The sequence below is a fragment of the Primulina eburnea genome, chromosome 13 (assembly GCF_022965805.1).
Source record: "Primulina eburnea isolate SZY01 chromosome 13, ASM2296580v1, whole genome shotgun sequence".
Lineage (NCBI taxonomy): Eukaryota > Viridiplantae > Streptophyta > Magnoliopsida > Lamiales > Gesneriaceae > Primulina > Primulina eburnea.
This window is the reverse complement of record NC_133113.1, coordinates 15,559,944-15,586,543: the sequence shown is the minus strand read 5'-3', so window position 1 is coordinate 15,586,543 and position 26,600 is coordinate 15,559,944. Positions and strand designations below refer to the sequence as shown.

Sequence of the window (26,600 nt, the reverse complement as noted above, 5' to 3'; positions counted from 1 at the left end):
AAGGTCTTATCAACTGATCCGACTGAAAAGTCATGATCAGTTAGGAATTTTGAAAGAATTTCGTACCAAGCCCTGGGAGCTTGTTTAAGACCATATAGTGCTTTGTTCAAATAGTATACATGATCAGGAATTTTATGATTTACAAAACCTGGAGGTTGTTCAACATATACTTCTTCTCGTAATTGACCGTTTAGGAAAGCACTCTTCACATCCATCTGGTAAACTTTGAAGTTTTTGTGAGATGCGTAAGCAAGAAATATTCTGATTGCTTCCAATCTTGCAACTGGAGCATATGTCTCATCGTAGTCAATTCCTTCTTCTTGCTTATATCCTTGTGCTACTAGTCTTGCTTTGTTGCGTATAACTGAACCATCCTCGTTTAGTTTATTCCTGTACACCCATTTTGTACCTATAATGTTTTTTGAAGTTGGTCTTGGAACTAAGTTCCAGACGTTATTGTATGTGAATTGATTTAGCTCTTCTTGCATAGCATTTACCCAATTAGGATCAGCAAGAGCTTCATCAGTTTTCTTTGGTTCCAGTTGTGAGACAAAGGCTAAATGAATAAATAAATTTAACATTTGATTGCGAGTTCTTACTGGATCAGATGGATTTCCTATTACCAGATGAGGTGGATGTGATTTTCTCCATCTGTACTCTATATTTGTTGCATCAGCAACTTCTTCAGTTGGCATATGAGTGCAATTTTCAGCTTCAGTTGATGCCTCGGCAGTTGGTATTTGAATATTATCAGTTTGCCTTAATAACTGATTATCAGCATTGACTTCCTGCTCATATAGTTGATCTAATATCTCTGGTTCTGGTGTTTGAATGATATCTTGATTGTTATGAATTTCATCTTTGTCATCATCCTCCAAACTGATATCTGTAAATCGATCAGCTAGCTCAACTTGATCAGTTGGCTTATCAGTTAGTACAGTTTCATCAAAATCAACATGCGCATATTCTTCAACATTTAAGGTTTTCTTATTAAAGACTCTATAAGGTATGCTAACTGATGAATATCCAAGGAATATTCCTTCTGCAGATTTGGCATCAAATTCTTTTAAGTAATTTTTACCATTATCATGAATAAAACATCTACAGCCGAATATTTTGAAGTAAGTGGTTATACTTTTTCTTCCATGCCAGATCTCATATGGTGTTTTCATATGATTCTTATTAATCATTGATCTGTTCTGAGTATAACATGCAGTGTTTACTGCCTCTGCCAAAAATCTTTGAGAAATGCCAGAATCAGCAAGCATTGTTCTAGCAGCTTCTTTAAGGGTTCAATTTCTTCTCTCAGCTACACCGTTTTGCTGAGGAGTTCTTGCTGCTGAGAGCTCATGCTTGATTCCAGCATTTTCTAGAAAGCTTGAAAGTGTTTGATTGATGAATTCAGTTCCTCGATCAGATCTGATTCGATCAATCCCAACTGATTTTTCATTTAAAAGTCTTTTGAAGAGTTTAATCAGTTGTGCAGCCGTATGGTCTTTGGATTTAAGAAATATGACCCAAGTAAATCTTGAAAAATCATCTACGACCACCAAGGTGTATTTCATTCCCCCTAAGCTCATGACTGGTATTGGACCGAAGAGATCCATGTGCAATAGTTCTAAGCATCGGGATGAAGATTTACAGCCCTTGTTTTTGAAAGAGGATCGTACTTGTTTTCCATACTGACATGCTGAGCAAAGTTTTTCTTTTGAAAAATTTATTTTGGGCAAACCAGTTACAAGTTCATGTTTACTCAGATAGGCGATGGATTTAAAGTTTAAATGATTTAACCTTTTATGCCATAACCAGTTTTGAGATGATTTTGAAGCAATGAAGCAGACTGGTGCATGAGGCTGTTCATTCCAACTAACTTTATATGTGTTTCCACATCGTTTGCCAGTTAGTTTGATTTCATCAGTTGATATTTTAACTAAGCATGAGTTTTTATCAAATTGTACTGAGAATCCATTGTCGCATAACTGAATGATACTAATCAAGTTATACTTCAGATTTTCTACTAATAGAACATCTTTAATAGTAAAGTTACCATGGATAATCTTACTCTTACCCACGGTTTTACCTTTGGAATTATCTCCGGAACTAATGTTTGGACCACTATATTTGATCAGTTGAGATAGCATACTTGCATATCCTGTCATATGTCGTGATCAACCGCTGCCCAAATACCATATTGAATTTTTATCGGTACCTGCTACCCGCAATCACACACATAATATGATTTGGTACCCATATCTATTTGGGTCCAAATCTTATTAGTCCGTTTGGAACCCATACTTGGATTAGTCTAACTGAATTTCCAGTAGCTGTATTCCAAATGGTTTTTCTCGGCTTCTGTGTATTTGGTGAGTAATGTACAGATGATACAATATGTGTTTTAGTCTTATTCAACTGATTGTTCAATCTGTATCTCTTTTGAACTGGCTTGCAATTATAGTAATTGACATAGCCATTCGAAAAGTTTTTGAAAAATCTTTTTGATGGCCCACTTTGTGAATCAGTTGAAGGCTTTTGGCTATAGCCAATCCCATATCTTCTAGCTTTGTTCAACTTCTCAGTAGGTTATTCAATCAGTTTACTTGGCTCAATTTGTTCTTGTACCACTGCTGATTTGACAAAGTGAATGTACTTCCCTTTGTTCATTGTCAGCTTTGGTTGAGTATCATTTGAAAGCGTTTCTCCTTGATTACTGAACCCTAAACCAGTTTTATCAGAAACTGATTTTTGTGAATTTTGCATTTCATTCAATGTTGTAGACGACTTATTCCAAGATTGAATGAGTTCAGTCTGTTTTGAATTTTCAAGGACCAGTTTCTGGATCAGTGATTGATCTTTCTTTCTCTCTGCTTTTAACTCAGCAATTTCCCTTTTTAGACTCAACCCATTAACTAATTCATCAGTTTTGGTTTTATTGTCCATGGGATCATTTTGCTTTGACTTTATTTCTTCAAATAGTGATGCAAGTTTCTGATACTCATTTACCATTTCATGCAATGTTAGAATGAGTTCTTCTCTTGTAAAATCAGTGGAACTGAAATCAAATACATGTTGGCTTGTAGATTCAGCTACTGTATCATTTGCCATTAGACATTTGACTTCCTCTTCATCGCTTGAGCTATATGAGCTTTCTGGTTCTGATTCGTCACTATCAGTTTCTGCCCATTTGGATTTGTTCTCTTCAGCTAATAAAACCTCATGTTTCTTTCTGTAGGTTTTCTTATCATCTCTGGGTCTTCTCTTATGCTCATGTGATTTCTTTCTTCTGTCAGTTGATCCTTGACTGTCCTTTTTAGGTTTAGGACAGTCAGCAATGTAATGACCTGTTTTGCCACAATTGTAGCAAGCATTTGTTTCTTCTTTGGAATTATTTCTCTGGTATTGCTTCTGAAAGTTTCCTTGGTTCTTTCTCATGAATCTCCCAAACTTTTTGATGAATAACGACATGGCGTCATTTCTTAGCTGATCAGCAGATTTCTCGGCTGAACTAGTTGGCTCAGTTCTGACAGCTGCTAAAGCAGTTGTAGTTGTAGGAGTAGACGGTTCCCCTTCTCTGTTCTGCAATTCAAATTCATAAGCCTTTAAGTCAGCAAATAGTTCATGAAGTTCGATCTGGTTCAAGTCTTTAGATTCTCTCATAGCCATAGTTTTGACATCCCATTCCTTTGGAAGACCTCTCATCACTTTCAGAGCAACTTCTTTGTTAGTATGCACCTTTCCGAGTGCATTTAATTCATTTACATTACTGCTCACCCTTTCATCATACTCATTCATTTATTCTCCAACCTTCATTTTGATATTGTCAAATTTTTGGACAGCAACTGAGAGTTTATTTTATTTTGTTTAGTCATTTCCTTCATATAACTGAATCGGCTTCTCCCAAATTCCTCTTGCTGTTTTGCACAACTTTATTTTGTTGAAGGTTGCTTTGTCCAGTGTTTTGTATAGAGTATCTTTGGCCACATTGTCAAGATTAGCTTTCTTTTTGTCTTCAGTTGTCCACTCTTCTCTGGGCTTTTGAATTCTCTGTGGTGCCCCTTCAGTTATGGCAATTGTTGTGTTTGATTTTAGAATCTTCATGGGTCCGTCTGTTATGACGTACCACATGTCATCATCCTGTGCAGCTAAGTGAGCCTGCATTCTGATTTTCCAGTCATCGAAATCTTCTCGTGAGAACATAGGAATTTTATTGAATGAACTCATGCTAGCAGATTTATAGATCAGAAGTATTGAAGAACAAGATTCAACCGCTCTGATACCACTTGATAGGATCTGTTGTCGTAACAAGAGTGTTTAGATGGGGGGGTTGAATAAACACTCACAATTAAAATTGGTCTTTTCGAATATTTGAGTTCAGTTTGGTGACAAACTGAATCTCGGAATCTTGTTGGTCAATAACAATCAGTTAAACTAGAGTAGTTGCGGAAATAAACTGACTGAAAGATAGAATACGAATCTGAAAGAAATATGCAAGAGTTGTTTCTGGATGTTCGGAGAATTCAATTACTCCTACGTCACCCCTTCTATCCCAAGGATAGGATATTCACTAAAAGACTTTGATCCAATACAAAACTCGTACAGACCCACTTCAGTTAGGACTTACCCACTGCCTAAACTGAAACTCTTAGTATTACAAAATGATCTCTGTGCGTAACTAATCTTAGCACTATTGAATTAACAAATATTGCAGAGTGCTAGTGTGCTCAATTTGTAGCCTTGATTGCTACGAATAAATCAAGTGAGAGTGAGCTGAGATTTTGACAGAGTAATAGCAAGTTTTTGATCGTGTCACTTCTTTCTTCTTTTTCTTCTGCCATATTTATACTCTTCATTTCTAACGGTAATCTTGAGATAAATTTGAATCTTTGTATCTGTTGGTTTTCACTTGATTATTCCTTCGATCTTGTCTGCTTCATTTATTGTAATACAGAGTCTTCATTGCAGTAGCCGAAATACGTTGTTTTATGCTGTAATGATTGAGGTGCGACTTTCCATATTCAGTTGCTGCCTGATGTATTTTTGTCGGTTGTTGTTTCCCGAGAAGTATTCAGTTGAGAGTCTTTAAAACATTCGGCTGAATTTTTTAACTGATCAGTTCCAACTGATCAGTTTACTTTGTATCATTGTGTCAGTTGATTTCAGTCGATGAGTTCAGTTGCCGAATTTGCTTGCGCATATCAGTTGATTGATTCAAGTTGTCAAACTCCAGTTTGCGCATATCAGTTGATTGATCCATGTTGTCAAACTCCAGAATCTAGTTTCCAACAGATGAGTAAAAGGAGAATATGGCGTGCCTTTGCGTATTGAACGCACGATTTTACATTGACAAATCAAAGAACGACAACAAGGAACGACGGCTTGAAAAACTTTAGCAAACTTGATGCGCTTCCCTTTGAAATTTCGAAACCTTTCCTATCAAATTGGGAGGTGTTGTGCCATGTGAAAATTGTAAGGGAGAGTTTTTCAGATTTTTAAAATAGGGTGGCCGATCTCCTTAAGTTGCTAGGTATATGGTTTTCAAGTTTTATATAATAATAAATAACTAATTAGATACTAATAATGCTTTAGGCCTAATAAGCCTCTAAATTAAGCCCATTAGTTTTAATTAGAATTTAATAAAATATTAACAAAGTTTTTGTTTAAATAAATTTGTGAATTTATTAGCCGGGTTGCCAACACGTTCGTATTTTTGTTGAAAATCCAACACCGATAAAAGTTACGCCCCGACGTATAAAATCACCTAAAAACCCCTTATTTTCAAAAAAAATACTAAAAAATATCAACCATATTTTAAATAATTAAAAATATTTATCTAATAAAAACATTTTCTATTTTTTCAGCCCTCGTTCTCCGTTCCTCGATCGCAACTAGAATAACCTTTAAAAATACATTTTAATACAACAATGTAGAAAAATATATTTTAAGCATGCAATTATGCACAACATAATTAATTCATGCAAATAAAACAATTAATCGGAATATACAAGTAATTTAATAATTGCATGCATGTGGTTTGCGTGAACTTTTAAATTTTCGGGGCTTTACAATAATTCTTGAAAGTAAAAACTGAGTTTGAACAAAAATTGTAAATGATGAACATGAGGTCCTCGGGTTCCTACTACTTCCGACCCAAGCTAACTCACTGGTCCCCGCCCTCGGTCCCGACCTCATCAGTACCTACAAAAATAAAGTCTAGCGAGTCTAAAGACTCAGCATGCATATATCGTGAATAAAAAGTAAAATATATCATAAAATTTCATGCCATGTAAAGATATCATATCGTAAAGCGTGGGGTAAAAATCGTGCCATAGATAATTATAAATACGTGTATATCTGAAAAATCATACGTAAAATGTTTGCTCGATAGAGCCCTGTCATAAAATATCATATCAAAATTTTCTGTTGAGATAATGTTCTACGCAAGTGTCCCATAACACAACATAACATAACATAACATAACATACATGTCTGATCAGACTAAACCACAGTATACTGGGCGGTAGAGATCATCACAGCCCTTGGACTGAATATCCGTACCCATACATGAACATGAACCAGTCGTAAGTCACCGGGTGAAGTATCCCATAAGTATAAACCCATAAGCGTGAGGTGGCTACAAGACATATTGCATATATCTCGAAATAAACCTTTTCTATTTTTATGCACGTAATATAATTAAAATCATGTTTTTACCGAATAGGTTGGATCGTTTCCAAGCTCGCTGCGACCTAATTCTAACATGCGACACATGCAAATAATCTCAACTTGACCAACACTACATAACCGAACCCAAAACGAGACAATTACGCACAACAAAATTAGTATCCAACCATGGCTTCGTACCAACCCGAACCAATATTGAACCACCGTTTAGCCATTATTAAAATACACCTAAAATGATAGAAAATATATACCAAGGGCTGTAATACATGAAAATTGTGCATGGAGGCCAAAATCATGAAACTCTCTTTCGAGAGTCACTTTGGCACATTGCACTGTAAATTCTCGTACGACTTCTAAACTTAACCAAATCACGAACGGCCAAAAACATGACATTCTTAACTCAATATTGTATTGTCCAGTCCAAGTCCATAGGCTAAAAGCCAACCAAGAACTCGTACGTGTCCTCTGAACAGCAGCAAAGCTGCTGTAAAATTCCAGCGGCAGCAGCTGTGCTTGCGTCGCTTCGATTACAAGGCTAATGGTCATTGGGGCTTGAACAACCAACCAGAGCCTCTTCCCAAAATCCTAAGGTATGGCTTGAACCATGGCTAAGGGCCCGAGGCCAACCACAATCCAAACAAACACCTACGACAATCTGAAGCTCCACCCGAGAACACCATGCTGTACCGTGGGGGTGTTGCTTCATTTTGTTGTCATATATCATTCCGGTGGCCATATGATCGACAATGGCTTGATCTAGACATCATGAGGTATTGTGTGAACCATGGCTATGGGCTAGAAGCCAACCAAGGTCCACACAACACCCAATAATTCGAAACTCACACACACACAAATCGGAAAAGAGAAAAACCTAGACATGCTAAGGGAAGGTCATAACCATGGTTACAGACCAAAAAGCCATCCAAGATTCATACCTCCTTGACCAATCAAAACCAGAAATTTCGAGACTCAACTCACAACTATGGTGGAGTTGCTGTCAAGTCTAGAATCCAGCGAGTTGGGGGCTTAAACTAACGGACCAACATGATCAAAACTCACCCTAGTACATTCCTAGATGCAGCCTTGAACGCCTATAATCGAGACAACCCCTGGAATCACAAAAACACTACAAAACCGTGAAGAACAAGTTAGAGCCGAAAAATCTACACATGATTTTCAAAAATTGCTACCATGATTCCGGTTTTGCTGAATGAACTATGAACATAACATGGTTTAAAAATATGTATATGACTTGATTGAAGAGAAAAGAATGATATAGACATGCCTGAATTTCTGTTTGAAAAGAAAACAAATGATTTCGACGAACACGGCGTGGCGGAGACGGAGTCCTCTTTTCTTACTCGTTTCCTCTCTTATTTTCTCTTTGAGGCTCACGATTTTCTGAATGTTTTTCCTCTGAAATTTTCGAGAATGATGAGGAGAATGAAGGCTAGGAAATGAATGGGAAAGTTATCAAGATAATTGGATATTTGAATGGCAAGATACACACCTTTCTATACTAGAGTTTGAGAGATAAGGAATGAGGTGTGATATTGTTTAATTTGGAGAGTGAATGGCCGATTTTCTTCTATCAAATATGGGTAGGAATATTGCTTAATTAATAATTTTTTGTTGATTAAAAGTTGAGGGATTATCATACCAAGAAAGGATAAGGAAGAGATCCAAAAATGGTGAGTTGTCAATCAATATTTAAATCCTACAAGGGTGGCCGAAATTTTGATGGATTTGGAGGGAAAATATTGCTTAATTATTGAATTTTAACTCTTTAAAGTTTTAAACACTTATTATGTATTTTAGTGAAATAATAAATTAATTTGGGATAATAATTTTCTTGCATGCATGGCTAATTCTTTAAAATAAATTACTAACATGTTAAGTTACAATTTCTTAAATAAAATAATCCTAGATTAACTTATTTCAATTGGTCATACATTTTAATTTAGGCTTTTAATTAAATTATTGGACATAAAGAAACTTATTTACCACTTATCTCTAATTAATTAAATAAATCCTTAAACATTATTTTACATTCAAATAACTTATTATTTATCTTAAATTAAATTCAGGAATATTTTCTTATTATTAAACTTTATCTCAATACTTCAACTCCAGTCCGGCCTCGCTTATTTAATTGAAAAGATAATAACTAAACTTCTGCGATTTAAAATAAATGATCACGGCTTAACTAATATAAAATGCCCAAAAATATAAAAGAAATCATTTTTAATTTAATAATAGTAATTATGCATGGCTAATACGTAGCCTGATTTATCGGGTTCTACAACTCTCCCCCCTTAAAAGAAATTTCGTACTCGAAATTAAAACTTATCGAATAACTCGGGATACCGACTACATATTTCTGGCTCAGATTCCCACGTAGCTTCCTCCTCCAAAGGATTAAGTTATTTGACTTTCACTAGCTTCACCAGTTTGTTCCGAAGATTCTTCTCCTGTCTGTCTAAGATCTGCACTGGTCTTTCTTCATAAGACAAGTTCAGAGTGAGCTGCAATGGTTCAAAATTCAGGACATGCGAAGGATTCGCCATATACTTCCTCAGCATAGAGACATGGAACACATTGTGTACTCCGGCCAGATTCGGCGGAAGAGCAACACGAGGATCTCAAATGGTCCGATGAATCTCGGACTGAGCTTTCCTTTCTTCCCGAATCGCATGACACCTTTCATAGGTGCTATCTTCACAATAACATGGTCGCCAACGGCAAACTCTAGGTCTCTCCTCCTCTGATCCGCATAGCTCTTCTGTCGACTCTGAGCAGTCTTCATCCTATCACGGATCTTGACTACTACATCGGCAGCCTGCTGAATGATCTCCGGACCCAATTCTGATCTTTCCCCTACTTTATCCTAATGAACAGGCGATCTGCACTTACGACCATACAGTGCTTCATACGGAGCCATACTTATAGACGACTGAAAACTGTTGTTATAGTGGCAAATTCGACTCCCAACTCCCTGAGAAATCAATGACACAAGCAAGGAGAAGATCTTCCAAAATCTGTATAACTCTCTCTGACTGCCCATCTGTCTGAGGGTGGAAAGCTGTGCTAAACAACAACTTCGTACCCATAGTCGAATGCAAACTCTTCCAAAAAGAGGAAGTGAATCTAGGATCTCGGTCCGAGACCATAGAAACGGGAATGCCATGAAGTCTGACTATCTCTTGGATATACAATTCGGCATACTGAATCATGTTGAAAGGCGTCTTGATAGGCAAGAAGTGCGCTGATTTGGTAAGACGATCAACAATCACCCAAATAGCATTCGATCCTCTGGCTGAACTCGGCAAACCCACCACGAAGTCCATGGTAATATTCTCCCACTTCCACTCGGGAATAGGAAGAGGCTTGAGCAAGCCTGGTGGTCTCTGATGCTCCGCTTTCACTAGCTGGCACGTCAGAAACTCGGATACAAAACGTCTGATATCCTTCTTCATCCCGGGCCACCAATAATAACTGCAGATCTTTGTACATCTTCGTCCTCCCAGGGTGAATAGAGTACGGTAACATGTGGGCCTCAGATAAAATATATGCTCAAATAGAATCACTGCTAGGAACCCACATTCTGTCTCGATATCTCACAATACCTTCGCTAAGTGTATACAAGATACTACCCTTGGCCTCATCTCTCTGCTTCCACTTTTCCAACTGCTCATCTGCTGACTGACCACTGTGAATACGATCTAGAAGGGAAGACTGAATTGTCAAAGTAGATAGACGGAGAACTCTACCTTGAGGATAAGTCTCTAGGTCAAACCTCTGCATCTCAAACTGAAGATGTCTCGGAATCGCCAAATGAGCCATCACTGCGACTTTCCTGCTCAGTGCATCCGCAACTACATTAGCTTTGCCCGGGTGGTAGCTAATGTCAAAGTAATAGTCATTCACTAGCTCCAACCAACGCTTCTGACTCATATTCATCTCTTTCTGCATCAGAAGTACTTGAGGCTCTTATGGCCGGTAAAGATCTGGCACTTCTCTCCGTACAAATAATGTCTCCAAATCTTCAAGGAAAATACTACGGCTGTCAACTCTAGATCGTGGGTAGGGTAATTCTTCTCATGTATTTTCAACTGATGAGAAGCATACGCTATCACCTTCCCATGCCACATCAACAATGCGCCTAAACCGAGCTTCGAAGCATCGGTATACAAAACAAAGTCTCCGGGCCCTGACGGCATGGCCAATACTGGTGCTGAGATAAGAGCTTGTTTCAAAGTATCGAAGCTCTGCTAACACTCATCGCTCCACACAAATCTCTCATTCTTCTTTTTCAACGACGTGAGTGGAACTGCGATAGAGGAGAATCCCTGAATAAACTTTCGATAATATCCTGCTAGCCCAAGGAAACTACGGATCTCTGATGCATTCTGCTGTACAACCCAATATCTGACTGTTGCAACTTTCGCTGGGTCTACCTGCATACCGCTGCGAGAAACGATGTGGCCTAAGAACGCCACCTTCTCTAACCAGAACTCGCACTTACTGAACTTCGCAAATAGCTTATGCTTCTACAAGGTCTGCAAAACTGCGGTCAAATGTCTGCTGTGATCCTCTTGATTCTTTGAGTAGACGAGAATGTCGTCAATGAATACTATCACGAATTGATCAAGGTACGGCTGAAATACGCGATTCATGAGATCCATGAAGATCGCTGGCGCATTCGTCAAACCGAATGGCATCACAAGGAACTCGAAGTGGCCATAACGAGTGATAAAAGCAGTCTTGAGAACATCGGCATCTCTCACCCTTAACTGGTGATAACCAGATCGCAGATCAATCTTCGAGAATACTGAAGCTCCCTGCAACTGATCAAATAAATCTTCAATCCTCGGGAGTGGGTATTTGTTCTTCACTGTAACACTATTCAATTCTCGGTAATCAATACAGAGCCTCATCAAGCCATCATTCTTCTTCACAAATAAGACTGGCGCGCCCCACGGGGAAAAACTCGGTCGAATGAACTCCTTGTCGAGAAGTTCCTAAATATGCTTCTTAAGTTCTGCCATCTCTGTCAGTGCTAATCGGTACGGTGCTTTTGATATCGGTGTCGTACCTGGCATAAGCTCAATAGAAAACTTCACTTCTCACGCGGGTGGCATACCAGAGACGTCATCAGGAAATACGTCTAGAAAATCCCTAACAATTGGGACATCGGAGGCTGACTGACTGGGTGCCTCGGGAATGGATACAAAAGTTGCTAAAAATGCCCAACACCCTATACGCATAAGCTTCCTAGCCTGGACACAACGTATAATGCGCGGTAAAGGAAAGTACCTATCAGGTTCGAATAATAACTGCTCTCTCCCAAGCGGTCGGACTAAAACAGATCTCCTCTGCAAGTCAATCAAAACTCTTTCCTTAATAGCCAGTCCATGCCCAGAATGATATCAAACTCTGGCATCGGCAGTACGATCAGATCCGAATGAACGAGATTACCATGAAGTTCTAGGTCTATGTCTCGGATCACATTAGTAGCTGTCAGCTCCTCTCCAAAAGGCAATGCTACTGAATACGCCACATCTAGCCCAATGGTCTTGATCTGGAGGAAATTCGCAAAGGTCTCTGAGATGAACGAATGAGTAGCCCATGAAACTATCAAGGCATTCGTAGCTGAACCAGCTATAAAAAGTCTCCCTGAAAGGTTGGAACATCAAGATAAACCCAATAATTACTAGAACAACTTATAGACATGCGAATGTCAAAGTTCTTCTAATCTAAATTCCCGAAATAACGCGACTAGAGCATGCAATCCTATCACAAATTCTAAGTTCAAAACCTTAACCCAAACCCTCGAAACAATAACTTTCAAATATAAACTTAAAGCTTTAAGATACATGTCAAGAGAATCGTCTCCAGGTTCGTCTCCACTGCATGAAGTGCAAAAACTCCGCCTTGAGTAGGTAGACTCCACTGAGGGCAATTCTTCAGCAAGTGGTCAGGACTCCCACACTTGTAGCATTTCCCTTAGCCATACATACAAGCTCCAGCATGGCGGCGTGTGCACTTGGCACAGACTGGATACTCTGGGGCCCTCGGGACTACCCGTCCCTACTGCTGCTATCCTCTGTTCCTGGGTGGGCCGCGGAAAAGCCTCTTATTTTTATGCTGCTCATGGAGAGGGTGGTGCGGCACTTGGACTGGTCGCTTGCCCTAGCGATCTCTCTCAATATCAATCAGATCCTGCTCTGTAGCTAGAGCTCTGGATACAGCGACGTCATAGGTAGTAGGGTCAGCCACCCTAACATCACGGCGCAAGATCGGCCGTAGTCCATCCAGAAACTGTCTCCACTTGGCTCCCGCATCATTGGCAATAAGGGGCACCAAATGGCAACCCCTCTCAAAATTACGGATAAACTCCGTAACAGTCATGTGTCCCTGCCTCAAGTTCATGAACTCTCTGGTCAACCTGGCACGCACCTCGTCAGTAAAATATTTGGAGTAGAATACCTCTGTAAAGTGCGTCCAGCTCAGTGTATCCACATTCAAGGCTACAGATGCTCCTTCCCACCTTAAGCGGGAGTCTCCTCCAAACAGATAGGTCGCACAACGAACTCTGTCCTCATCTCCAAGCCCCATGAACTCGAAGATAACCTCGAGGGACTTAATCCAGCCCTCAGCAATCATGGGATCTGTCGTCCCTGAGAACTCCTTCGGTCTCATTTTCATGAACCGCTCATAGGTAGCCTCAGGCCCCGTCTACCTGGCTATCCCAGCATTGTTCCCCGCAAAATGTGCGAAGAACTGAGTCATTCCGGCTAACATCTAGGCGTTCAAGTCCAATGGAGGGGGTGGTGGTAAATCTCTCTCCTGTCTATGATCCTCACCATCCTCATGACGATGCTCATCTGTTAGAGTAGGTGCACGTCGATCCAAGTGTTGGCCGAGTGTTCACAATGAAACTCTATGTATAAACGATATTTATTTCAATAATATTTGAATTTATTATTTTGGCACATCTTTATCTGTATACACATGCTAGTTGCATAGATAAAGCCCTTGAATATACAAATAGTAGAAAGAATATGAGATGCTCATATGATGAGTGTCATGAAACTCATATTTGGAATACTGTATATTCTAAACAGTTCCTAGTTGATTCAGCCGCCGCTAATAAGGATACAGGCCGCTCGAGTTCGAGACTAGTATATGCGATGTGAGTACCATGTTTCATTGGTAGGGGACATTGTGATGTCCGAGCATGCAGATAAGTGCTCCTTGTAGAGTGCACTGAACAACCCTCCATAAAGGACTTTCCAAGTGGTTCTCACTTATCGAGTGGAAAAGTCCTAGTTTATGGTTATACACCATTAGTCCTTATGACCTGGGGCAACATTGAGACTCTATGTGCTAGAATTACACTTTGACTTGTTTACCGACTCTCAAGGGGTCATCAGGTAGCAAGGTTGGGTGTTCTATCGAAACATATAGGAGTCGATGCATTGTAGTCGAAGATTCACCGCTTACCTTCGGGTATGGATATCCTATTGGTTCTCATGTATGTGTAGTTTGAAATCTCTGATCAGAGTATGGTGGTAATTAAGAAAGGGGTTTCTTAGATTAAACCATCGATACAACTACGACATGACACATAGTATCGATTCATTGACAACTCTCGATATACCTGTTGTGAGGACCCAGACGCTAATCAAGTTCTTAATCATCATTGGAACTAATTAATCAATTATAATCAGGGTCTAAAATTTTTTTTTGTTAAAATGCGGAACGTAGTGACTTAAAACATATATACATCTCAGTATATAAAATACAATACAAGTCATGTACTGCATGCATTCAACTACACTAAGGTTTAACAACTAATGTCAAGTGTTCAAACTCTATTATACATCAAAATCAAAGTCCGGAATCTCCACTCTAATCACGATCTTTCTTCATCTCCTCAACCCTGAACCTGTCCCACCTGTTGTCATGTACACATACAGACAAGACAACAGCCGGATAATTCCGGTGAGAATATAATCCCAGTATAAATCAACGAAACATGCAATCATATAAACAAATATAAAGCATGTAATCAGGTAACAAAGATATGTATCAATATCTGAAAGATAATCAATATCAAACTGTCGACAATACTCGTGACTCCACGACTCAGACTAGATTCAATCCTAGCCTAGGGATCCCGGTTTCCAGACATTGGCATTCCATATCGACCAACAGTAATAGAAAAGACTACAGTTCTATCCACGTCGATATAGTATCGATTACCAGTAATAGAAGAAAGCTCTGTTTCTATCCACATCAGTATAGTATCGATCACCAGTAATAGAAGAAACTCCAATTCTATCCACATCGATATAACATCGATCAACAGTAATAGAAGAAGTTATAATTCTATCCACATCGATACAATACTGATCACCAGTAATAGAAGGAGTTATAATTCTATTCACATCGATAGCCAATTATCCAGTGACAGACTATGGCACTTCCGCCAATACAATATCTCATGACATCGTGCAATGTGCCCGTGGTGATCCCACCACTATCAGGCACTTCTGTCATAAGACCACTCGTCTAATACCTGTTATCTATAAATCAAGAGAACAAGTATATCAATCAAATCAATGCAATATCAATGCAATAAAGTAAAGTATGTGATTTAGGGAAACTCAAGTCTAAACCGACTCAAGTCGATCTCCCAATACCACATTGACTTATACCTTTCTTTCGTCGGTTTCTAGCTCAGTCGAAGTCCTGAATTTACAGTCTGTCTGGCAATGACAATATCAATAATCTCATGTCAATATACCTTTCAAATCAATAACAATCTGATCAATCTTGATTTAATTCAAAATCAACGGCATAACGGCACAATCTCAGTATTCCCGTCAATACCATATCACCAGATATTAATTACAAATCATACTCATATCCATTACAGTCTGTAATTCATTCATAATCCAAATCTGTCTGGTATAAATCAATATACCCTAAAAATTCATAACAATTCCATAATCAGTCCGCTTCTCAATCTGACTTCGATTCTACGATGTCTAACATGTCAAGAACATCATATATGAATCCTATTCAATTCTGACAATAGCATAATTTCAAAGCATGTCAAAACGTAGTAAAACTTACGTCAAGTTGTAGCCTACGTTGATAGGATTACAGTACTGAAGTCAGATTTAAAATCAGACGGACGGATTTCTCACAAAAGGCGTAAGGATTTTTCACTCTTTTCCCCTGACCCTTTTCTCGGTTTCCTTCTTTATGAATTCTGAGGGATTTAGCAAATATATACGTATATATATCAATTTGCTCGGTTAAAGAAACGTGGCTTGTTTTCATGCATTTTGGTCGGGGCTCGGGCGGTAAGAAAATACCGCTCGAGCGCGGCACTCTGTGTCCAAGAATTCTCCGAATGCACTTTGGCGCTTGGGCGGTCAAAAACTACCGCCCGGGCGCCACACCTTCTGTCCAAGATGTGTTTTTATGGACCTTTGGCGCTCGGGCGGTCATTTCTTACCGCTCGGGCGCCACTAGTTCTGTCCAACACTTGCACCCGTCCTATTTAATCTCATTTCATGTCCCGATTAATCCTTTCATAATCATATCAAATTATATATCAATAATTATAGATTACTAGAATTAAATTTCCGGGCATTACACCAATGGTTGTCGAATCGGTCGGGATATATGAGTTGAAGGGACCGTACTGTACGCTAACCATAATTGAATGGTTCTTGCAGGAACTATCATTTGATACCTAGGAAATCACGTAAGCGATGCTGCTAGGCTTTTAACATGATTGGTTGGGTACTATCAGACTTGAGTTCTGACGTTCTTGTTATCAAGGAGTTAATAAGTAAGAATGGAGCAATTGGAGTATTCTCATATAAGGACATGTTTAGTCCGAATCACATGGAGATGTGAACCCACGGCTAGTTGTATCAATGAACCATTGAGGGCCACACAAGTACTAGCTTTCTTGATCCCGTTGAGAAGTAAAATAATTTAATGTGTTGAACGGCTTATAAATGAGTTTATAAGCGTAAGAAAAAAATAGAAGTATGACTTCTATGAGATAAATGTATTTTTTAATTTATGAATGTGTTTCTAAATTAAAAGTAGGCCAAGTGAATAATGTATTTGAAAATTGTGATTTTCATAAACATTATTATGGACTTAATTAAATTAATTCAAGTGTTGAATTAGTTAAACATTAGTGGGCCTAGTAGAGTCCAAATAATTAAATTAATTGAAGTGTTGAATTAATCAAATAACATTGGGCCTTGTAGAGCCCAATTGGAAATAATTATTTAACTAGTGGGCTTGAGTAAAATCAAGTAAAGTTTAATTGGGCTCAAATATGTTTGAGACAATTAAATTAAAAAGTCCATGTGCCCTTTGTAAATGTTACAAGTCCACTAAGTTTTGCATGCTTGGGAGGTAAAGGGTTGGAGACAACTTTTTTCAATAATCAAGGCTTGGCATGCTAAAAGTGTTTTAGCTTTTTACACTACCAAGACTAGTCTCCCTTCCCCCCATACCATACCTCACTTGGCCGAAAATTGGGTGTGAGATATTCCTCATTTTTCTTTCATTTTGTTCTTCAAGTTGTTGAAAACAAAAAACTCTTCTCAAAAGAAAAATGCACTACATTTTCTAGTGCAAGTGTAAGGTGGATCTTTTAAGTTTGGTGGTGGGCTTGATTTTGAAGGAAGGAAGCTTGTAGATTTTTCTTGCCATACAAGAGCTAAGGTGTTTACACCTTCGTTGGAGCCATCATCAATCTCAAAAGGTTGATAGGTATAATTTTCTAAACACATTATGAAGGTCATATTTTGTGTTTTTGTATTTTCTACACACTAGTGTATGAGGTGTTCGAATTTCTTTCCCTTGAAAATATGATTTTCGAAAAATTTTAAACTTTCGTCGTGCATTTGAACACCCTAAAATCGATCCCTTTCATCATCATCTCTCATGTGCTCAGAAATGCGTCTAGGAGGCATACTGTTCCATACATAACCCATACGTAACTAAAATGAATAATTCTTATTATTTATTTAAATTTAATTAAATGCTACATAATCATTAATCTGAACATAAAATATTTCATGAAAACATGCTGTTAAAATGATTCATGATTTAAACGAAATGCATAAACGTAAAACTTACAGACCGAAGACGTGACTTTGTGGGCTTCTCGAGGTCAGTAGTAGTACAACCATTTACAAGAACATAGGCTCTGATACCAACTGTAGAGGCCCGTATTTCGTATTTAAAAAATTGCGGAATAATTTAAAAATTTTCTCTTTAAATAAATAACATGCCTCATCCATAAATAAACTGATAAAAGATTTAATGTTTAAAGTAGCAGCGGAAGTAAATAATGTTTTCAAAACCACAACTTAAAATAATTCTTCAAAGTAAAAACTGAGTTTGAACAAAAATAGTAAATGATGAACATGAGGTCCTCGGGTTCCTATTACTTCCGACCCAAGCTAGCACACTTGTCCCCTTCCTCGGTCTCGACCTCATCAGTACATAAAAAAATCAATTCTAGTGAGTCTAAAGACTTAGTATGCATATATCGTGAATAACAAGTAAAATATATCATAAAATTTCATGCCATTTAAAGTTATGATATCGTAAAGCGTGAGGTAAAAATCGTGCCATAGATAATTATAAATACGTGCATATCTAAAAATCGTACGTAAAATGTTTGCTCGATAGAGCTCTGTCATAAAATAGCATATCAAAATTTTCTGTTGAGATAATGTTCTACGCAAGTGGCCCATAACATACATGTCTGATCAGACTAAACCACAGTATACTGGACGGTAGAGATCATCACAGCCCTTGTACTGGATATCCGTACCTATACATGAACATGAACCGGTCGTAAGTCACCGGGTGAAGTAATAATCCCATAAGCATAATCCCATAAGCGTGAGGTGGCCACAAGACATATCGCATATATCTCAAAAATAAACCTTTTTCTATTTTTATGCACGTAATATAATTAAAATCCTGTTTTTACCAAATGGGTTGGATCGTTTCCAGGCTCGCTGCGACCTAATTCTAATATGCGACACATGCAAATAATATTAACTTGACCAACACTTCATAACCGAACCCAAAACGAGACAATTACGCCCAACAAACTTAGTATTCAACCATGGCTTCGTACCAACCCGAACCAATATTGAACCATCGTTTAGAAATGATTAAAATGCACCTAAAATGATAGAAAATATATACCAAGGGCTGTAATACACGAAAATTGTGCATGGAGGCCAAAATCATGAAACGCTCTTTCGAGAGTCACTTTGGCACATTGCACCGTAAATTCTCGTACGACTTCTAAACTTAACCAAATCACGAACGGCCAAAAATATGACCTTCCTAACTCAATAAGGTATTGTCCAGTCCAAGTCAATAGGCTAAAAGCCAACCAAGAACTCGTACGTGACCTCTGAACCGCAGCAAAGCTGCTGTAAAATTCCAGCGGCAGCAGCAGTGCTTGCTTCGCTTCGATTACAAGGCTAATGGTCATTGTGGCTTTAACCACCAACTATAGCCTCTTCTCAACATCCTAAGGTATGGCTTGAACTGTGGCTAAGGGCCCTAGGACAACCACAACCCAAACAAACACCTACGACAATCCGAAGCTCCTCCCAAGAACACCATGTTGTACCATGGGCGGTGTTGCTTCATTTTTTTGTCATATATCATTCCGGTGGCCATATGATCGACCATGGCTTGATCTATACATCATGAGGTATTGTTTGAACCATGGCTAAGGGCTAGAAGACAACCAGGATCCACACAACACCCAATAATTCGAAACTCACACACACACAAATCGGAAAAGAGAAACCGAGGGACTTGTCTTGTTTGTATAAAATTTTGATGGGATCATGAACCAAGCCATGGAAGTCCATCTTGGTCACGTCCTAGACATGCTAAGGGAAGTTCCTAACCATGGTTACAGGCCCAAAAGCCAACCAAGATTTGAATCTCCTTGAACAATCAAAACCAGAAATTTCGAGACTCAACTCACAACTATGGTGGAGTTGCTGTCAAGTCTTGAATCCAGCGAGTTGGGGGCTTAAACTAAAGGACCAACATGATCCAAACTCACCCTAGTACATGCCTAGATGTAGCCTTGAACGCCTGGAATCAAGCCAACCCCTGGAATAACAAAAACACTACAAAACCGTGAAGAACAAGTGAGAGCCGAAAAATCTGCACATTATTTTTTAAAATTGCTACCATGATTTCGGTTTTGCTGAATGAACTATGAACATAACATGGTTTAAAAATATGTATATGACTTGATTGAAGAGAAAAGAATGATATAGACATGCCTGAATTTTTGTTTGAAAAGAAAACAAATGATTTCGACGAACACGGCGCGGCGGAGACGGAGTTCTCTTTTATTACTCGTTTCCTCTCTTATATTCTCTTTGAGGCTCACGATTTTCTGAAGGTTTTTCCTCTGAAATTTTCGAGAATGATGAGGAGAATGAAGGCTAGGAAATGAATGGGAAAGTTATCAAGATAATTGGAGATTTGAATGGCAAGATACAAACCTTTCTATCCTAGAGTTTGAGAGATAAGAAATGAGGTGTGATATTGTTTGATTTGGAGAGTGAATGGCTGATTTTCTTCTATAAAATATGGGTAGGAATATTGCTTAATTAATATTTTTTGATGATTAAAAGGTGATGATGATAAGAAAGGATAAAGAAAGGATCCAAAAATAGTGAGTTGTCAATCAATATTTAAATCCTACAAGGGTGGCCAAAATTTTGATGGATAATTGGAGGAAAAATATTGCTTATTTATTGAATTTTAACTCTTTAAAGTTTTAAACACTTATTATGTATTTTAGTGAAATAATAAATTTATTTGGGACAATAATTTTCTTGCATGTATGGCTAGTTCTTTAAAATAAATTACTAACATGTTAAGTTACAATTTCTTAAATAAAATAAGCCTAGATTAACTTATCTCAATTGGTCATACATTTTAATTTAGGCTTTTATTTAAATTATTGGACATAAAGGATTTATTTACTACTTATCTCTAATTAATTAAATAAATTCTTAAACATTCTTTTACATTAAAATAACTTATTCTTTACCTTAAATTAAATTCAGGAATATTTTCTTATTATTAAACTTTATCTCAATAATCCAACTCCAGTCCGGCCTCACTTATTTAACTGAAAAGATAATAACTAAACTTCTGCGATTTAAAATAAATTATCATGGCTTAACTAATATAAAATGCCCAAAAATATAAAAGAAATCATTTTTAATTTAAATAATAGTAATTATGAATGGCTAATACGTAGTCTGATTTATCGGGTTCTACAAAAGGTGTTCTCACACATGAGGGAAATAGGCTTCTAAACTGATAACACCTTGAAGTGTTCCCTCTGGGCTGGTTGCTTCTCTCTTGTAAGCTGAAATGCAATATACGTGACCTTTTTCTTTTCACTTGTCAACTCTCATCTTCGTCTTCATTGAGCGTTGGTGTGGGGACCCAGGCGCTAATTCATTTCTTAATCATCTTTGCGAATAATTAGATCAATTAAATAAACTTAGTCTAATTTTTTTTTAAATACAAATGCGGAACATATCTTAATCAATCTGATATAAACATCAAAAGTAAAAGTACAAGTCTTTTACTACATTATGTCATAACAAACTACTGTTCTTTCACTACATATCAAGTAATGAAAACAACTCTACTTCTGGGTCCGAATCTCCATGCTAAACTGTGGTCTCTCTGTTAGAGTAGGTGCACGTCGAGCCAAGTGTTGGCCGAGTGTTCACAATGAAACTCTATGTATAAATAGTCTTTATTTTCATAATATTTGAGTAAATTAAAGTAATATTTAAATGGTCTCAAATATGTTTGGGACATTTAAATAAAAGTCCATGGGCTTTGTAATTGTTACAAGCCCAAATATAAGTGCATGCATGGGAGATGAAAGGTTGCGAGACAACTTTTTCAATGTCTAAGGCATGGCATGCTTTTGGGACACCACAACCTTTTTGCTAAACCAAGAAAAGTCTTTCCTTCTCTCCTTTGACATGGTTTGGACGAAATTTAAGCTCACTCTCCACAATTTTTGCTTCTTCAATTATTGATGAAAGCACACACTTCTCAAAGAAAAATGCACTAATTTTTCTAGTGCAAAATTAGAGTGGATCTATCTTGTTAGTGGTGGACCTAATTTGAAGAAAGGTGAAGCTTGTAGATAGTCTACCTTCAAGAGCTAAGTTGTTTACAACTTAGTTGGAGTCAAAATCAATCATTGTGATTGATAGGTAATTTTCTAAAATACCCTATGTATGACATATTTTGGTGTTTTTGTAGCTACACACTTTGTTGGGTGCTCGGTTTTCTTGCCCTTGAAAATGTATGATTTTCGTTTTAAAACTTCCGTTGCGCAACTGGAACAGTAAACGATCCCCTTTCAAGTGGTATCAAAGCTAAGGTTACAATTTTTGTGTAGCAAATACATGATATTATGTTGAGGTCCATTTCTAACCGTATGAGACAATCAAAACAACTTTTTGAAGGCCGGTTTTTGGGGCGGTTTTGGGCAGCATGTCACTGCCCATTTCGGGTAGCTTGGGCTGCCTGAAACGGGCAACAATGACAGCACAAGGGGCTGCCCGAACAGCCCCTTGATTCAAATAAAAAAAATTGTTGGCCGGAATTCGGCGACTGAGCTCCGACGATGGTGATGACGACTAGGGTTTCCAAAAATATTTTGGAATATCAATGTGTCATGGGCCTTGAAGTTGTTGGGCCATTAGATGGCTAATACAATTTGTGAATTTAAATGGGCCAAAATGTTTTTGGTGAAAAATGATTTTTTTGGGCCGTTAAGTTTAAATCCACAAAATTTGTACATATTATCTCATAAAATAAATAATTGAAGTTGTACTTTAATTATTTATAGTTAATTGTGATTTACAAGAAATTCGGTTATAAATAAATTAATTAGAAAGTAGACAAAAGAGTTCGTATACTTTGTTAATTTAGTTTATAATCGTGACGGTTAGTTATTGGTTTAAGATATATAGTATTGGATCAATTAATTATTGTGATAATTAATTGATGGTGTATGATATGTGTTATTCTGCATGAAGGATGATCAAAAGCCCAAGCCCATTTTGTTAGGTGTATGCTAGGATATTTTGTGTTGAATTATTGTAATAATTATCAAATTTCAAGTGGGCTTGGTTTATGGCCCGTTCCCACCCCCATGAGATGTATCCCTATTTGCCATGGATATTTATTTGTAAATATTAGTATAGTGGAAGATCAAGATTGGAAGATGGTGGCCTTGATGATTATGAAGATCGAAGACATGTAAATATTGGAAGCTTATTTAATAGTTGCATTTGCATCCCATGCGTTTTCCTAGGATTGGACCTAGGCCCGTGTTTAGCTTACACGGGCCATTAGTATTGGGGCGATTGATCATCCTTGTTTTGTTTACTGTTTATAATATATGCATGATATGTTATAAATAATGAGTATGTGTGTTATTATTATGATAATAACAAAGTTTCATGAATCCGGAAAACATACGATCAAACATGGCGAGCTTTTAAATAACATTAATGATGAGACCTTTCAAAATTAAAAACCCTCATTTTGAATAAGATTCAAAATTAATATCAAGCCCGAAAAAGGAAATTATAAAGTTGTTTATAATTTCCATGTCTTCCATCGACAATGGGTGCATAATGAACGCTACCCGTGCTTGGGGCTCGGCTCATATTATTGGGGGGGGGGGGGGCGGGGTGCCGGAAAGCTGTGAGATCCATTGACATTGTGATGTGAACTACGTGGAACTTCCATGATTTCGGCTCATATTATTGAGGGAACTCATGGCGACCGTCCATTAAGGTTCGACATCGATGGGTAAGGCTTGACACGTAAAGATGAACGACATCATATTATTGGGTCCTAATAAAACGTGAGACAAAGGTTTACGTAGAGGGTTGCATGGAGATGCAATTGGAAACTACCTTTTAGGAATTGTGATTGGCTGATATTATTTGGGATCATAATTCGCTAATTGGACCTTACGTACCCACTGAGGAAAGGAGTTTCCCGTTTTCACTAGAGGGTAGTGAAAGATGTCTGTGGGGACCCGGACGCTAATCAAGTTCTGAATCATCATTGGGACTAATTAATCAATTATAAAACAGGGTCTAAAAATTTTTCTTTTTAAATTGCGGAACGTAGTGAAATAAAACATATATACATCTCCGTATATAAAATACAAATCCTGTATTACAAAACATTTATTCAAACTAGAGTTTAACAACTAATATCCAGTGTTCAAACCCTATCTCAGATCAAAGTCCGAAGTCTCCACTCTAACTCGATCTCTCCTCATCTCCTCGACCCTGAACCTGTCCCACCTGTTGTCAAGTACACATACAGACAAGACAACAGCCGGATAAACCGGTGAGAATAAATCCCAGTATAAATCAATGAAACATGCAATCATATAAACAAATATAAAGCATGAAATCAGGTATCAACAATATGTAACAAATCTGAAACATAATCAATAACACATTGTCAACCATACTCGTAGCTACTACATTCAGACTAGACTCAATCCTAGTCTAGGGATCCCGGTTTCCAGATGTGGTATTCCTATATCGAATTCCGTAAAGGATGGAACCATAATGTCTATTACTCGATATAACCAGTGCCCTGGTATTCCTATATCGAATTCCGTAATAGAAGAATTCCAATACCCTTTACTCGATATAACCAAATATGGTGTTCCTATATCGAATTCCGTAATAGATTCCATTACTCGATATAACCAAATATGGTGTTCCTATATCGAATTCCGTAATAGATTCCATTACTCGATATAACCAAACATCCAGTGTCCTGACCTAACCGTCAAGGACTGTAGCTCTATCGCTAATATCCTATCTTGAGACATCGTGCAATGTGCCGTGGCGATACCACCACTATCCGGCACTTCTGTCACAAGATAACTCGTCTAATACCTGTCATCTAAATTCAAGAGCACAAGTACATTAATCAATGTAATGCAAATATCCATGCAATAAAATAAAGTATGTGATTTAGGGAAACCCGAGTCTAAACCGACTCAAGTCCATCTCCCAATACCACATTGACTTATACCTTTATCTTCTCGCTCCGACGAAGACGAAGACTCCATTTCATGTCTGTCCATGTCCATCTGAATCACAATATCGAATCAAGACATAATCCAATTCATATCGACAATATCACGATATAATCACAATCAATACTGAGTCTGATCAATATCAATTCGCTGATGTTTCGACGGTATAATAATACAATCTCAGTAACCCCGTCAATCCCAACATCACAGATACAATACAGAAACTCATAATTAATATCAATACCAAATTCTTATATCAATTCTGGACAATCCCGCAATCCCGGTAATACACTATCAGTATCACAATTCAACAACTCAACTGATCCCATTCTGACTAATATCAACATATCCAGTGATATAGTATAAATCAGATATCAATTCCAGTATCACAAAATCAATAATACCATGATTCTGATATCAGTTCAGTATAATTACAATCTAATTAACACTGAAATTCATAACAATTCCATACACAGTCCGTTCTTCAATCTGACTTCAGATATACGATGTCTACTATGTCAAGAGCATCATATCTAACTCCTATTTAATTTAGACAATATCATAAATTCAAAACATGTCTAAACGTAGCAAAACTTACGTCCAGTTGTAGTCTACGTTGATAGGAACTCAGTACTGAAGTCGGATTTAAAATCTGACGGGCGGATTTTCACGTAAATCGAATTCTAAAATCAAGAAGTAATTTCCCTCGAATTCTCGATTTTCCTTCTTTTCCTTTCTGAACATTTACGTTTACATGTATATATATATATATATATACACCTCGCCCCAAGAGAACAAGTGGCATAATTTCGTGCTGCATGCCTGGCGCATATGCGCGCACAATTCCGCGCATGTGCGCCAGAAGCACTGTCCGGCTACTGGACTACTCGCGCATATGCGCGCTTCATCTCGCGCATATGCGCGAGACCTACTGTCTCGGAAATCAACATTCGCGCATATGCGCGCATCCAATCGGCGCATATGCGCCCAACCTTCTGGAGCTCGCGCGCATGTGCGCGCTGTGAAGTCGTGCATGTGCGCGTAGGCTTCTGCCCTGCTCGTGCATGTGCGCTCCATTCCTCGCGCATGAGCGCCGACTCATTTCTTTGCACACACAATTTACACCTTTCTCATGTGTTTTGGTCCGAACCGTTCCGTCTATATTTACCGTAATTAATTAATAAATCATTTCCAGATTAATTCCAAATTACGGTAATCATACCCAAATCGTTTCAGATTACGGTAATTAAATTCTCGGGCATTACATTTCTCCCCCTCTTAGATCTGAGTTCGTCCTCGAACTCTCATTAAATTAATTCAAATCTATCAGAAGAAATGTATAATAGAGTTTAACATCCAAACTCATTTTATTAACATCAATCTGAGGTATCTTTCTTCCCCAGATCTTGACTTCAAACGGAAAACACTCATTCAAGAAGTATAATGTCATAATACTACTTGAAATGATTTGTAACAGAATCGATCGCAAAATATTGGCTATACAGCATCCGTATATGCCAATCCATAGTTCTATAACAAACAGTATCATCATTTATCAATCCTAGTCAAGGATATATTCAATTCCTAACTCCAATTACCAATCGTCATCATCCGACATTGGCCTATGTCAAAGTAAATTTACGAGCTGTTTTCATTTTTCCTTCTGAATCATACTCCTGATTTTATCAAATCAAATCTC

At 37.8% G+C, this 26,600-nt stretch overlaps 1 protein-coding gene across 1 annotated transcript; it reads right to left on the bottom strand.

Annotated features, from left to right (window-relative positions):
• Positions 1–12,870: 12,870 nt before the first annotated feature.
• Positions 12,871–13,296, bottom strand: LOC140810313 (uncharacterized). Its single transcript, XM_073168186.1, has one exon. The coding sequence runs from the start codon at positions 13,294–13,296 to the stop codon at positions 12,871–12,873; it is 426 nt and encodes a 141-aa protein (XP_073024287.1).
• Positions 13,297–26,600: the final 13,304 nt, after the last annotated feature.